At 37.5% G+C, this 14,889-nt stretch overlaps 1 protein-coding gene across 2 annotated transcripts in view; it reads right to left on the bottom strand.

The window, feature by feature from the left end:
- Positions 1–14,889, bottom strand: part of RELN (reelin) — a 526,658-nt gene that overhangs the window by 236,925 nt on the left and 274,844 nt on the right. For both annotated transcript variants that reach the window (XM_049893075.1, XM_049893076.1), the window contains exon 8: positions 13,403–13,454. In XM_049893075.1, the coding sequence (XP_049749032.1) occupies positions 13,403–13,454 (52 nt within the window). The remainder of the gene's footprint in view (positions 1–13,402; positions 13,455–14,889) is intronic.

Below are 14,889 nucleotides of genomic sequence, written 5' to 3'. Positions count from 1 at the left end.
CATTTTGGTCTTTTCTTTCTTTCCTGTCTTTTTAATGACCTCTTGTTTTCTTCATGTATGATGTTCTTGATGTTATTCCACAATTTATCTGGTCTTCGGTGATTAGTGTTCATCACATCCAATCTATTCTTGAGATGGTTTCTAAATTCAGGTGGGATATACTCAAGGTCATACTTCAGCTCTCATGGACTTGTTCTAATTTGGTTTCAACTTGAACTTGCATATGAGCAACTGATGGTCTGTTCTGCAGTTGGCCCTTGACCTTGTTCTGACTGATGACATTGAACTTTCCCATCATCTATTTACACAGATGTAGTCGATTTGATTCCTCTGTATTCCGTCTGGCAAGGTCAACCTATATGGTCACTGTTTATGTTGGTGAGAAAAGGTATTTGCAATGGAGAAGACATTGGTCTTGCAAAGTTCTATCATGCGATCTCTAGCATTGTTTCTATCACCAAGGCCATATTTTCCAATTACTGATCCTTATTCTTTTCCAACTTTCGCGTTACAATCACCAGTAATTGTCAATGCATCCTGATGGCATGTTCAATCAATGTCAGATTGCAGAAATAGGTAAAAATCATCAATTTCTTCATCTTCGGCCTTAGTGGTTGGTGCGTAAATCTGAATAATAGTTGTATTAACTGGTCTTCTTTGTAGGTGTGTGGATATTATCCTATCACTGACAGCATTGTACTGCAGGATAGATCTTGAAATGTTCTTTTTGACGATGAATGCAACGCCATTCCTCTTCAAGCTGTCATTCCCTTCATAGTAGACCATATTTTTGTCCGATTCAAAATGACCAGTACCAGTCCATCTCAGCTCACTAATGCCTAGGATATCAAAGTTATGTGCTCCACTTCATTTTTGACGATTTACAATTTTTCTAGATTCATACTTTGTACATTCTGCATTCCAATTATTAATGGATGTTTACAGTTGTTTCTTCTCATTTTGAGTCCTACCACATCAACAAAAGAAGGTCCTGAAAGCTTGACTCCATCCATGTCATTAAGTTAACTCTACTTTGAGGAGGCAGCACTTCCCCAGTCATATTTTAGTTCTTTCCAACTTGGGGGGTTCATCTTCCGGCACTATATCAGACAATATCCCACTGCTATTCATAAGGTTTTTACGGGCTAATTCTTTTCAGAAGTAGACTGCCAGGTCCTTCTTCCTAGTCTCTCTTAGTCTGGAACCTCAGCTGAAATCTGTCTGCCATGGGTGACCCTGCTAGTATTTGAATACCGGTGGCATAGCTTCCAGCATCACAGCAACATGCAGGCCCCCAGAGTACACGGGGGTTGAATGTGTAATGTCGTATTATTTTCTTAAAGAGACCTTCATGCTCTGCCCAAATTGCATAAGATTCAGGCCCCACCATACCTGGACACACACGTGTATGTTCTTGCACTTCATGAACACACACGTGTCATAAAGGACAGGTTTCCAGATTCCAGAGTTCAATTTCCACTTTGCTTAACATGGCACAATAGAGTGACAAATGCGTTTTGACAACAGGGCAAGAATAAAGGGAATGAGAATGTATGATTTTTTTAAATGATTTTTCTTCTGTATTACTTAAGCCTAGTTTGGCTCAATTAAAATATTTTATAAGGAAATGAATCACATTGCAACTGAATTAGGATTAATGAAATGACTTTTAAGTAATTGTTTGCTTACACTAGAAACATACTGTTCATTTTTGGACCACACTGGAGATGAAACTGAATGAAGCCTATGTTGACACTCGTGAAGCTCAGGGGCTCAACAAAAGCCGGACAGAACCTGTTACTTCTGGGCCTCACTAACCTGAATGCTTCTGCTTGCTGAGAGAATTCTGAAGGGCATTTAGCATTTATAATGTCAAGAATATACACGCACATGAACAAGTAGCAATTACGTACTAATTAAATAAAGACCATGTTAAGACATTGAAAACCTGTTCATTGTGTAATAGCCTGTTAATCATAAATGCCTGTATGCAGGGGACTGCAAATACCTTCGGGAGGTTTTCAAAAGTCACAAATAAACTTCTTTCAAAGAATAGCGTGATTTGGTATTATGAAATCAAGGTCACTTAGACAATAATAATATTAGCAATTTTTTTTCCATTAAAAATTTAAGAATTTCTTCCTTCTTTGAAATAATAGCCATCTAGGACCATAATCCCTTGGAGTTAGCTGAGTTTCAGGATTTAAACTAATTAATTAACATATTTCAGAAAGGTAATATAGCATGTATACCATATATTATGCAATATCTCCAGCAAGGTTTGGGGCAAAGCTATATAATCAAACATATTAATACTTCTGCAGCGAAATGCGGGGAGATTCACGTAAGTAGTATAAATAAAGATTACAAATAGCCTTAAATCATTCCAAGTCAGGTGTTGCTGCAAATGAATTCAGGTCATGTCAGGCGCTGCCATCACATAAAAAAAACAAAAACAAAAAGGCAGTTTTTCCAAGTTTTTTTGTAATTCAGAATTACAGATTAGGGATTGTAAACCTGTATTTGTAATGGCCACCTCTATTTCTCTTCACTTTTATAGTAGAAGGATAAAAATCACTTGGTTTTCAGTCTCCCAAGGCCTGGGTAGCTTTATTTTTATTTGGTTATGTCCTTCTCCACCAAGCCCAGGATTTTTCAAAGTAATTCAGAACAGAAACAATAGAAGGAGCTACTGTCCTCTTGGGGACTGGTAGTGGTTGCCTGGGGCAGCCTCCTTCCCCAAAGGTCTGCCTTAAAAGCAAGCTGCTGTTTCAAATGTAGCACAGAGATGCAGAAGAGGAGGGAACCGATTTTGCAGAATTTATAGATGGGCAAAGCACTGCCAGAAATCATGCCTCAAGATAGCAAAACAGGGTCCATAAATACTGAAGGCTTGAGGAGTGTCTGGACAGAGCCCTGCTGAGGATTCTTGCAACACAAGTGCTGCCGCAGTCCTTACTCACCTTTCAGACCTCAGAGACAAGTGGGGCATGTAAACAACCTCATTTCATATAGAAAGATCATACAGTTATGAAATGGATGTAATCTGGCTACTTAGAACTCCCGGTTATGACTGGCACCAATCTTAGCACCATCAACATGTGCTTTCATCTTTGCAACATAGATGAGTGGAAGGCAGGACCATTAACTTGAGGTAGTAGTAAATGGAAAGAGAGAGACGAATGGGGAACTTTCAGAAAAGGTTTTAAAGAGCTAGACTCTGTCACTCCCAGGGGATTTTACATGTTACTTTGGGCTGGAGCCTTCAAGAAGGGGACTTGTGTCATGCCATATTCAAATGTGAAACTGTGATGAGCAACATAAAGATACTGGTAAAATAAGCCAGTTCTGGCAATTATCCATGTTTTATGTTAATAGCGATTTTTGAGGATAGTACTATTCACTAGGGAAAAAAAATACTTCCATTGCAGCCAAAAGCAACAAGAAACACAGTAAAAACTCATTTGCTACTTCGCAATTCTTCAAAAATTCTGCCTCAAGCAAGTCATGGGGCATTATTATCCAGATGATCTATATTTTGATAGTTCTACAAATTTCTGTTTGAGTATTACATTGGAGGCAGCTGTGATGTTTATTCTTCCGATAACAACAATGATGTAGAACAGGAATTATATTGCATGTAGGCTTTTCTTTCTTTCTTTACTGAGTCAGCCAGAAAAATCCCAAGACTATTAACTCTATTGGCCCCTGGCTTCACAATCATCTACTGTGAGTAGAGCAACATCTTGATAATATAGTAGGTTTAGAAGTACTGCCATCTGAACAGGACCTAAAACATGACTCCCGGTTTTAAGCATATAATGTTGTAATTTCTAGGACAACTGGTTCAATATGTTTCCTGGTTTTCATGTTTGTTTTCTTCCTCTTCTAGTATAACAACATACATTTTATAAGATTTTATGTACCTGTGTATATTGTTTTGCAACGCGGCTTGTCTATATTAATTAGTTCCATCAATTCGTGAATTTTATAAATATAAACACAATCAAGTTTACTCTCTAGTAGTAAGCTAGCTCCTTGCCTGATACTCTTCATAGCAAATTGTTTTTATTACTCTTATTACCTTTCTGTGCCTCAATTACCCGCAGAGTACTTTGGAATGCAGAGTCCAAAGTAAAAGGAATAATATCCACTCAGGAAGACGAGAATCTGTCTCCAAGTTAGCTACTTTATCGATGCTCAGACCACAGGAAAAATAAATGCAGGAGACATCGCTAACAGGGATTGCTTGCTGTTCTTGACTGAGTCAAAGTCTCACCCAGCTCCTGTTAGGCAGGTTCTTAGCTTCTGTCCCCCAGATCTGATCATGCTTAAATATCCTACCATGCATGGTTGTTTCAGGCTCTCACGACTTACAGGCTTGATTCGCCTTTCTGGTGTCCACACAGAAAGACGCAGCTTATGCCCTGTTGCAGTTCAAGGGCTGTAGCCAAAGGGGCAGCAGTTTGATTCACGGATAAGAAGCAGGGGAGGAAGAAATGGTTATTGTATCGGATAATGCTTTGTGGCAGCCCAGGCTGGATGCTTCCTGGGGCTTCTCAGGCCCAGATGACAGGGATGGGAATCGGGACTGAAAGGAGCCCTCAGATATTACTTTAATTAACAACAGTTCCATTCTGCACAAGAAGAAATCCTCAAAATACTCTTGGCTCTGTCAAGAGCAACTGCATTCAATTTTCATAAAATACATGAACGAAGTTGAGATAAATCTTTCCTTTATTAAAAGAAATTGCTGGTTCAGAGGAATGAATATATCCAAAATTGTCAGTCTGCCCAAATTATCCATTAAATCATTATTTGAATATGGAAATCAATAGTTTGTGCATACAGCTCTGTTTGCTGCCCACCAAAAAATATCCATTTTTAACTGAAGAACACATTTCAAGGACAGTGTTGTAAGAGGGACCATTTATAAGGAAGCAAAATTTCCATTTCAGGCATCTATTAAAATATGTTAAGGGCTAAAAGAGGTCAAATAAGGTAGAACAATAAAAATCCTCAAAAAATTCTGTACTTAACACTAAAAAATACTCCTTTAAACTTGGAAGACTTCTTTCATAAAATACAGAAAAAGAGCTAGGTTTTAAATACAAGTCTTTTCCATCGCGTGTTTTATATTTGCTTAATTTTAAAATGAAGCTAGCAATAATTATTTCTGTTCTAACGGACTTTATTAGTAAACAGGCTGTTGGATTTGCCAACCTTCCTTTGTGGAGAAATTTGACAGTATATGATTTATTGTACTTAATATTTTGTCCCTTAGTCACTTCCCTGGCTGAAATTTTCAAACCTCATTAGGTGACTTCTTTCAGTTTATGGCAGATGGACAATGACCACAGGATATAAACTGAACAGCTGTCCTCCTCCCCTTCTGTGCTTTTCTCCCTTCTAGTCCTATCCCCAGTCCCTCTCTTCTAAAATATTTGTACTTCTTCATTTTCACTGCCATTGCTCTCATAAGGGAGAAAGAGAGATTCTCTTGCAATTTATGGAATGTCCTGCCATCTTTTAATCATTTCCAGATGCCCACCCTCTTGTAAGTTTCCTGGCAAGCCCACCCTATAGAATTTTCACCAGTGCCTATATGAGAGAAACACAAAGCAGAGAAATGCAAGATGTATCAGGCTTTGCCAGATTCCCCACCGGGCAGTCCTCCTTTCCCCAGAGCCAAGCCATATAACGTATACCTGAGTGCTCATCCCTGGCCCATTTTCTAAGAAGATGAATCCACACCTTAGGCAGGTGTTAAGCACCGTTTTCAACTCCAGCAATCTGAAGACTCAGTGTCACCACCCTGGTTGCTGATTTGGCTATGATCTTGGGTCCCATTCCCTCACCATTCATTACTATGCTGATGCTATGGGATAGTAACACACCTGGTTTGTCAGTCTCGCTCCCAAATAATGAATCCTGCCTCTGGATCTCCCTCTTTCCTGGACTTTACAACAAGCTGCACTCTCACTTTCATCTGAATTCCAGGGCACTGGGGTTTGCACACCTTTGTTAGTAATCAGTGTGTACTGCTTACGGGTGTCTTTCACACATGGGCCTTTTTCACTTATTGGATAATAAGCTCCTCAAAGGCTGGGGCAGTGTCTTACATTTTGCTTCCCCACACTGCATGCAGGCACATTGTGTTGTATATATTGTACATTCTTCTCTCTGACAGAAGAGTCCTTGATTAGGAGTCCTTGATTAATGGATAAGCAAGTGGAAATTGCTGGCTCAGACCAAGCTCTAATATTACTCATGGGTTTTACGCAGCATGAACCTTTATACTCCCTTGCCTCAGCAGTCAATAATGTGTACAGTATTGAACACCAGCCTAAAACCGAAGAAAATCCCTTTCCTAGCCTGTCAGTTTAATTCAATTAATTGTTGTGAGTACAATTCCACTCTACATACAAAGAGGGATACTTGTACACTCTTCTGCCCTCATGGAGTATCTAAGCTATAAAGGGTGAGAGCAGATGTACAGAAAAGGCCAGTGTCTAATTCAAACCAAAGTAGGTGTCACAAAAAAAATACAGAGGAAGTAGGTGTTCAGAGAGAGATCAGGCTGTGGCAACAGGATGAGTTTTCATGGAGGAGTGGTGTTTGAGAGAGCCCATTAGGTATGTATCAGTGCAATTCCTTCTGAACCTGCAGTTCATGGCTGTATCCCTTCTACTAGAACAGCCCTCAACAAATATTAGTAGAATGGATTTAAGAATGAATTACTGATACATCTATGAATGAATTATTGATATTTTTAAGCCTTATCAAAGTGAATGACAACATATTGAATATTTAGAAAGAGAAAGGGCATAGTATTGACTTCCAAACTGTATATTTTAATTCATATAATCTTTTATTTAGTTATCAGTTTTAATAATTCAAAAACACATATACTTAATCTAAAAAGTCTTTACCAGAATCTTATACTTAGTAGCATTTTACAATATTTCAGAATATTCCCTTGTTATTACTTAAACTGGGACTTAAGAATTTAGGATAAGGTGAATTTAAAATATATAAAGTTCATATAAACTGGTATTTTTAAATATACATTCCCTAAAAAGAAATAGGTTAACTCCAGAGTGAAGGGGCAGGAAAATCTGTTCTGTGTCTTTATATATATAAATAAATAATAAAGAGTATATATGTAACTAAGTAAATCAACAATATTTATTAAACTTAGGTGATGTAAAAGTGTTCCATATTAAAAAATATTTCAGTTTTTTCTGTTAATAGATCTTTGAAGATCTGAAAATCAAGTCTTAAATAAATCTTACTTCAATATATTTTTAAATCCAAAAATCTTATGCTCAAATAAAACATGTATTTAACCTTATAAGGCATACAATTTAAACAAATTTTACTGTTAAACTTTGTTAAACTCTTGTGTTTGATTTGTATTTAAGCTCACGCCACCAGACATTTTGTTAGTGTCTTACTTCCAGATTTCCATATTTTCAGGAGAGGTTTTCACTATTTCATAATAAATTTCCCAAAGTCTAACTCACTCACCAAAGAGAGTGACTCTTGAAAAAAATGAGAATCTAATTTAGAAATATATTGGTGAGTTCATAGAGGAAATGAGCAATAATTCACACCAAGGAACGGAAGACTCAATTTCTCCTCCCCTGAATTTTCTGTTGTAAAAGAGTTGAGAGTTTTTCTACTGAATCAAGTTCTGAGTAATTAAGATGTTTATGAATTAGGCTCAAGGGAAAAAACTGCTTCCCTTACGATGAATGAAAGATAATACCTTTTCCAAGTGGCATCTTATTCAATATATCTATTCAAGAAAAAAAAAATGCCAAATTTCTTTTACAAAGCAATCTTCCAATTCATCAATAAGAGTATCTCTAATTTTTAAAGTTTTCTAATTCTTATTATTCAAAATAGACTCATAGAAAATGAGTAGTTCTCATTTATCTCAGAGGTACTATAGCAAGTATAGTTCATAAGAGAGCAATTCAGAACTAAGAACATTTTTATATCTTAATCTGTAAATATAAAGCTTTTGATTTAATGAATTTTCTCTATCTTGAGATGATAAAAACAAAAAAAGCAGCCAAAAAAGTACATGCACATAAAACCCCAAGTCTTTAACATATCCATAGGTAAAATCAAATCTTTCTTTCAGATAATAGTTCTATAAATTATGAGTAAATAATACACAGGTTTTAGCCTATTTCTAGTTCAATAATTACATACTTGGATAAACACTTGGGCATGTATTTTTGTCTACTTGCTGGACTAAAATTATAGCTTATTGGTGATTCTCATTTTTCTTCTGGGTCATCTTTTCCATTGAGTAAGGTTCTCAAATCACTTCCCCGAATAGCCCTCTAAGCATGAGATGTCACATATAATATTTTGATGTCTCCGTAATGGTTGCTTGTCACTCAGGTCAGAAATATTTATAAAAAAAAATAAGCATCTACTTATTGTGAGTCCCTTTACTAGTTGCTGAGGACACCATGTTAGACAAGACAGATTTGCCTCGCAAGCCAAACTATTTGTTCTTTGGGGCATATGTTTTAAAATGCTTTATCTTTACTCATTTAACTAATGAATCCTATTAATATGAAGAAAGAGTTAAGTTGAACAAATACATTACTTGGAAAATTCTTGCTGAGTGAGTCAATGCAGATTTGTATCAAAGAAGGGACAAGCCCACCCATAATCCAACTGCCCAAATCATCTTCCTTAAGAATGAATTCCATTACATTTCTTTATTCTTGAAGAAAGACAGAGGGCTCTTTTGTGGACCTCTACTGCCTATTAAATAAATTAAAAAATGTACATTAATTCTCCAGGTGGAACATGGGACAGTGTCGATAGCTACTCGGCCAGCCCGTCTGCTCTAGACAGGTACTCATGTTGCCCTCCTTATTTGTGTTTACAACCTTGCTTGTGTTCAGCGTGTCTCTTCACCTGGAAAACTTTTCTCTGTCCTTTCCACTAACTCACGTTGCTGGCTTTCAGGGTATTCTCTTTAAGAAGCCTCCCAGAGTTTCTCTGCCCTGTAGAACCTAGTCAGGTGCTGCCTCCATGAGGACCTGTACATACGCCCCATCTCTTTTATCACAATCTGGCAGTTCTCCAGAGGCTTCATGTTCCGTATGTATCCAGTGCCTTCTAAACACACACACACACAAAAATCCAAACCCACTGCTGTTGAGTCAATTCTGACTCATAGCGACCCTACAGGACAGAGTAGAACTGCTCCACAGGGTTTCCAAGGAGCGCCTGGTGGATTCGAACTGCTGACCTTTTGGTTAGCAGCTGTAGCACTTGACCACTACGCCACCAGTGCCTTCTACTGCACCATTAAATGGCGTACAACTATTCTGTTTTCTCACTTTTTTGTCCTAATGTAGTTTTTTAGTTGTTAGCTCAGTATGGTGCTGGGCACACAGTAAATATTCAGTGAAATTTTGTTAAGCGAAGGACAGCTGCAGAGCACCAGCAGCATGTCCCTTTGACCCAGTTCCCTGCCTGGGAGAACAGAGTTTGGAAGCATCTGTAAGATAATGGTTTGCAAGGACATCATCTCAAATTTTTCTTCCTATCCCAGAGGAAATCTAAAGGAAATGGGTAAACGGCCTAAGGCTACAGCCATAAATTCCACAAGTTGAATCTAATGAATCAAGTGAGGATTATAGCAGATCGATGTCTCAACACAGAAATGGATATGAGATCTTTCATTGGAATGGAAAAATGAAAACTTCTTCTAAGAATATCTTAGAACACTTTCAAAATGATTTAGCTGTTGATAACCTGATAAATTTTAGGTTTCAGAACCATCTTCTCAGGATGCTTTAACTTTAAAACTCATTCGCTTAAGATAGCTTGTATACCTATGTACGTATGTGTATAGATATACACAAATGTTTATGTATTTTAGAAAGAGCTAGGACAGCATTGCTGCTAAACATTGGCATGGTAGAGTTTATTTGAGACACCTTTGGTTATTCAAGCAATTTCTGGATATATATCTCTGAGGTACTTGAGACTCTTGGACATTTGTCATGTAATTGAAAAGGGTTACCAGAGTGATGTGGAAATATCAGGAGAATTAGTCATTTATCCAACTGTGGTTATGTGTGCATACTTATGAACACAATTCACCAGTGAAACCATAAATTATATGGACTCCTCTACAAAATTGCTTATGTAACATCTGAATCATCAAGCTATGCAATGAACATTTAAATCCTAAAGGAGTTCCTAAGGAGTGACACTAAATCTGACAGGCTATATTTAACCACGCTATTAGTATAGATTTATAGAAGTCCACAGTACACAAAGAAATATAAACATTGAACTCTCTACATATAGTTTTTATAACATGCTTTTAATAGAATTTTTGAATTGATTATGAAAGCAATGGCTACTTAACTACCATTGCTATTTTGGTATATGGTTATTACGTCGCTTATAAAAGTTCATAATGAATATGCCTAATTATGACATCTCTGAAATTTGTGTGTGTGCCCCAGTCTAGCCTTCATGCCACCCACATGAAAACAATGATGCTACTCCAGGCACTCATAATGAGACACAAAACCATTTCTGGAAAGTACTGCCCACTCATTATACTGTATTTGCCATACGGCTAAGCAGCTAATGATTTGCCACCATGTTGTTCCTTCATTCCCAAGGATTTTTACTCTCAAAATTCGGCAAGTAAATTCCCCAATGGAATCTCTACGTAAGAAATTACAATTTCTTTTACTATTTTGTTTCATTCCCAAACAATGGCATGTTAAAGTTCCACTTTTGATTCTAAAACTGCCACCCAAAAAGGAGATTTCAAAAAGTACTTTTTAATTTTAAAACTAAGATGTATGCATTTATATGTGTGTGTGTGTGTACTTCTCTCTCTTTTTTCCAACTCCCTCGTTCTGTTACTCTTTCAGTCTTCTGAGCCAGGATTCAAATTCGTGCTTTAACATTTTAAATAACAAGCAGCTCTCTGGCCTGGTGGGTTTCAGGCCTGTGGCTCACGGAGAAATCGAAGGCTCTTGCTAAGTCATGTTGTTTGGGCCTAATCCTGAGACCTTGGGCCTGGGGCTTGTTCTGGGTTTTGGGTCCCAGGTACCCTGCATTCTCTGATTACCTTATTTTTCAGTCCTTTTTCATCAGCTCTACTGTCCATGGTAGGCCGAGGTTGAAAGAAAAGGACATAAAGAATCTATACAGACTCTGGGAAACCCTGGTGGCATAGTGGTTAAGAGCTTTGGCTGCTAACCAAAAGGTCTGTAGCTCGAATCCACCACGTCTATGGGGCAGTAGTTCTATTTTGTCCTACAGGGTTGCTATAAATCGGAATTGACTCAATGTCAGTTGGGTATACAGACTCTGCAGCATTAATGTTTACTACTCACAAAAATGGACTTTTTTTTTCTTTTAAGGAAGGATAATTTAATTGGTACTGGATCTCTCCTACACTGAATAAAGTACAAACAGTAGAATTGTGAGGCATACTGTAAAAGATAATATCTGAAGTTAATATTCACGCTCTAACAAAAAGAATAAATACCTGGAATACAGACAAATAGAAAAACATGATTCAGCTCATTTTTTATATATTTAACAGTATAATGAATCTAAGATCACTTGTTCTATTTAAGAACCTCTAAGTTACGTACTGGTTATGCTACAGTTTTTAAAAGTTGATTTTGCAAAAACACAGCTTTTTAAAAATGAGTTTTTTTTTCTGATTATAAAAGTATTAACACTCATTTTAGAAAAGTTACAAAACATTTGCTAATAGACCAAAGAAAACATACTAAACTCGCCCCTCCCCCCTTTTTTTGTCTAGGAACTAAAGTTTTTAGTAAAACTATAAATCTCTTACCAAGAATTTTTTTTTATTGTACTTTAGATGAAGGTTTATAGAACAAACTAGCTTTTCATTAAACAGGTAGTATACACATTGTGGAAACCCTGGTGGTATAGTGGTTAAGTGCTATGGCTGCTAACCTAGAGGTCGGTAGTTCGAATTCACCAGGCGCTCCTTGGAAATACTCTATCGGGCAGTTCTACTCAGTCCTATAGGGTGGCTATGAGTTGGAATCCACTCAACGACAGTGGGTAGTAGTAGTGGTATACATACTGTTTTATAACATTGGTTAACAACCCCACAACATGTCAACACTCTCCCTTCTTGACATTGGATTCCCTATTACCAGCTTTTCTGTCCCCTCCTGCCTTCTAGTCCTTGCCCTTGGGCTGGTGTGCCCCTTTAGTTTTGTTTTGTTTTATGGGCCTGCCTAATCTTTGGATGAAGGGTAAACCCTAGGAGTGACTTCATTACTGAGCTAAAAGGGTGACCAGTGGCCACACTCTTGGGGCTTCTCCAGTCTCTGTCAGGGCAGTAAGTCTGATCTTTTTTTGTGAGTTAGAATTTTGTTCTACATTTTTCTCCAGCTCTGTTGGGGGCCCTCTATTGCAATCCCTGTCAGAGCAGTCAGTGGTGGTAGCCAGGCACCATCTAGTTGTACTGAACTCAGTCTGGTGGAGGTTATGGAAGTTGTGGTTCATTAGTCCTTTGGAAACACCCTTATTTTTGTTTTTATTAATGTTTTCCCTATTCTAATTTTTCTTTTATTAGTCTGTAAATTGTTGTTGGTAATGTTACCATTGTGAGAAGAAAATCACTCAAACTACAATCGAGTAGTTTCACATAATATCTACAAATTGAAATGGGACATGCTGACAAAAACAAATGACTTGAAGAAAAATACTCTTAGGTACTATCGACTACAGTGGGATCCCAGCTGTGAGAACATGGACTTGCAATTTGGAGTAGTGGGTAGAGAGGGAAACAGTCCTTTCACTAATGGTGGACTCCCAAAGATATGAAGGTAAAGATGGCAGAGACTGGAGGAAGCCATCCACGAGCACAGCTACCAGAATGGCAGCAATCTTCATGTTAAGGGGAAAGCCCATAAGAAGGTTTTCAGGTTATGAGACCAAGATCAATACGGCTAGGACCCATAAAAAAGATAGTATCTTTCTTTCTCTGGAACATTCCCTTTGAAAATTTGTACAAGTTTTAATCTGAGCAAAACATAACTAGTAAGGTAATTCTGCTGTAATAGAATTACACAATTCACTCAAAATGTACATGTAAATCATTTTAAGATATTCTGGATTATCTGTAGCATTTTTAATACCACTCGATACTGGAAAGAAGTGAGAAGACAATGTATCATCTAAAAAAATTCAGTTCACTTTAAAAATGTTTTGAATAATTTACTGAGAAGTTAAAATTTACTCTTCTCTAAATGTAAAAACATTTGGCACTATAATTCTGATTGTACACTATAATTAAAACAAACATTTCCAAGTTAAATTGCTATAATTGCTAAAAAGCACTTACCAATGGAAAATTGGAGGACAGAGGCTGTTGTTGTATTAAGGCTCGTGGTAATCTAGAAAAAAATATAAAAAATTAAGGTAAGAGAGAGAGGAGGGGAAAGAGACTGCAGAAAGTTTTGGGGGAGGGCAGCGAAAGTCAGTAAAAAGAAGAGGAAAGAAAGGATCTAGGAACAGAAGGTTATATCTCTCCATTTGTCAGTTTGTTTTTATCAATGTCTGAACACGGATAGGAGCCCTGGTGGAGCAGTGGTTAAGAGCTCGGCTGCTAACCAAAATGTCGGCAGTTTGAATCTACCAGCCACTCCTTGGATACCCTATGGGGCAGTTCTACTCTGTCTTATAGGCGTGCTATGAGTCAGAATTGACTCTACAGCAATGGGTTTGTTTTTTTTTTTTTTTGAACACAGATATGTTCATGTTCCCCTGTGGGGAACAAAGCTGTGGGATTCTGATTTAGTCACTAATAGTAAATCTCTCAGGGTTCTGTTGAGAACTGCTTTTAGTGGCATCTACTTGGTAATCTCTGAAGGCATTTAACACAGACTCCTCCACCCACCCGCCTGCTCCTCTCCACCCTAGGATCCAAAGAGAATGTCATAAAAAGGCTACCAAACAAAAATTGGGAGATAAGCATAAAAGGAGGGGAAGAAAAGTAAACAGAATTGTGATAGCTAAAAAGAATATAGCATTTCTTTTGTGATAGAAAAAGGTTCTAAAATTGTGGTACTGGTTGTACAACTCTGTGAATATACGAAAAGCCACTGAATTGTACACTTCAAATGAGTGAATTGTAGAGTGTTAGAATTATTTCTCAATAAATCTGTTACCAAAAAAATAAACAGGATTATGGACCTAAAAATATTCTTCCAAAACATTTCCCTTGTTTCGTGAAGAATCATGCTTAAACATTTTTCTCCCTTCTAAAGAGGAGGAGCACCTTACTTAATTTTATTTTTACGGTTTATTTATTTATTTCTTGGGACAGTGACCAGCTCAAATGAGATGAGAATTAAAGTTCTCACCTTCAACGACTCTCTTGCTGGGTTCCAGAATCCCTTACGCTAAATTATGGAATACCTCACGTGACTCCACCGTATCAAATAGAAAGTGTATCGCTGTGTTTTTACAGCGGCAGAAGCAGTAGACTATGCTCCTGTTGCTTCCTACATGTCTTAATACCATCCGTAGGTGTTTCTGTACTTCGTGAGCCACCATGTGATCAAGTCCACAGCTGCAAAAGGGCATAAATTGCTGTGGGAACTAGTGAGCAGGACTCTTGCTCTGCCAGAATTTAGTTGAGATGTGAATATGAAAAGACTGGGTGTGTGCTTCCTGTTTCTACAGCACAATTTGGAAATATGACCGTACGTGTACTTTAAACACACGGTTTTAAAATTCAGGGAAGAAGCAGGAAAGGTAATAGAGCGGAGGGCAAAAGACACTTTTTATAAATTGTGTAGATGCCAGCATCACTATCAGTTCCTAATT

Source organism: Elephas maximus, chromosome 8 (assembly GCF_024166365.1).
Source record: "Elephas maximus indicus isolate mEleMax1 chromosome 8, mEleMax1 primary haplotype, whole genome shotgun sequence".
NCBI lineage: Eukaryota > Metazoa > Chordata > Mammalia > Proboscidea > Elephantidae > Elephas > Elephas maximus.
The sequence above is the reverse complement of the archived record's forward strand: the minus strand, read 5'-3'. Positions and strand labels throughout refer to the sequence as shown.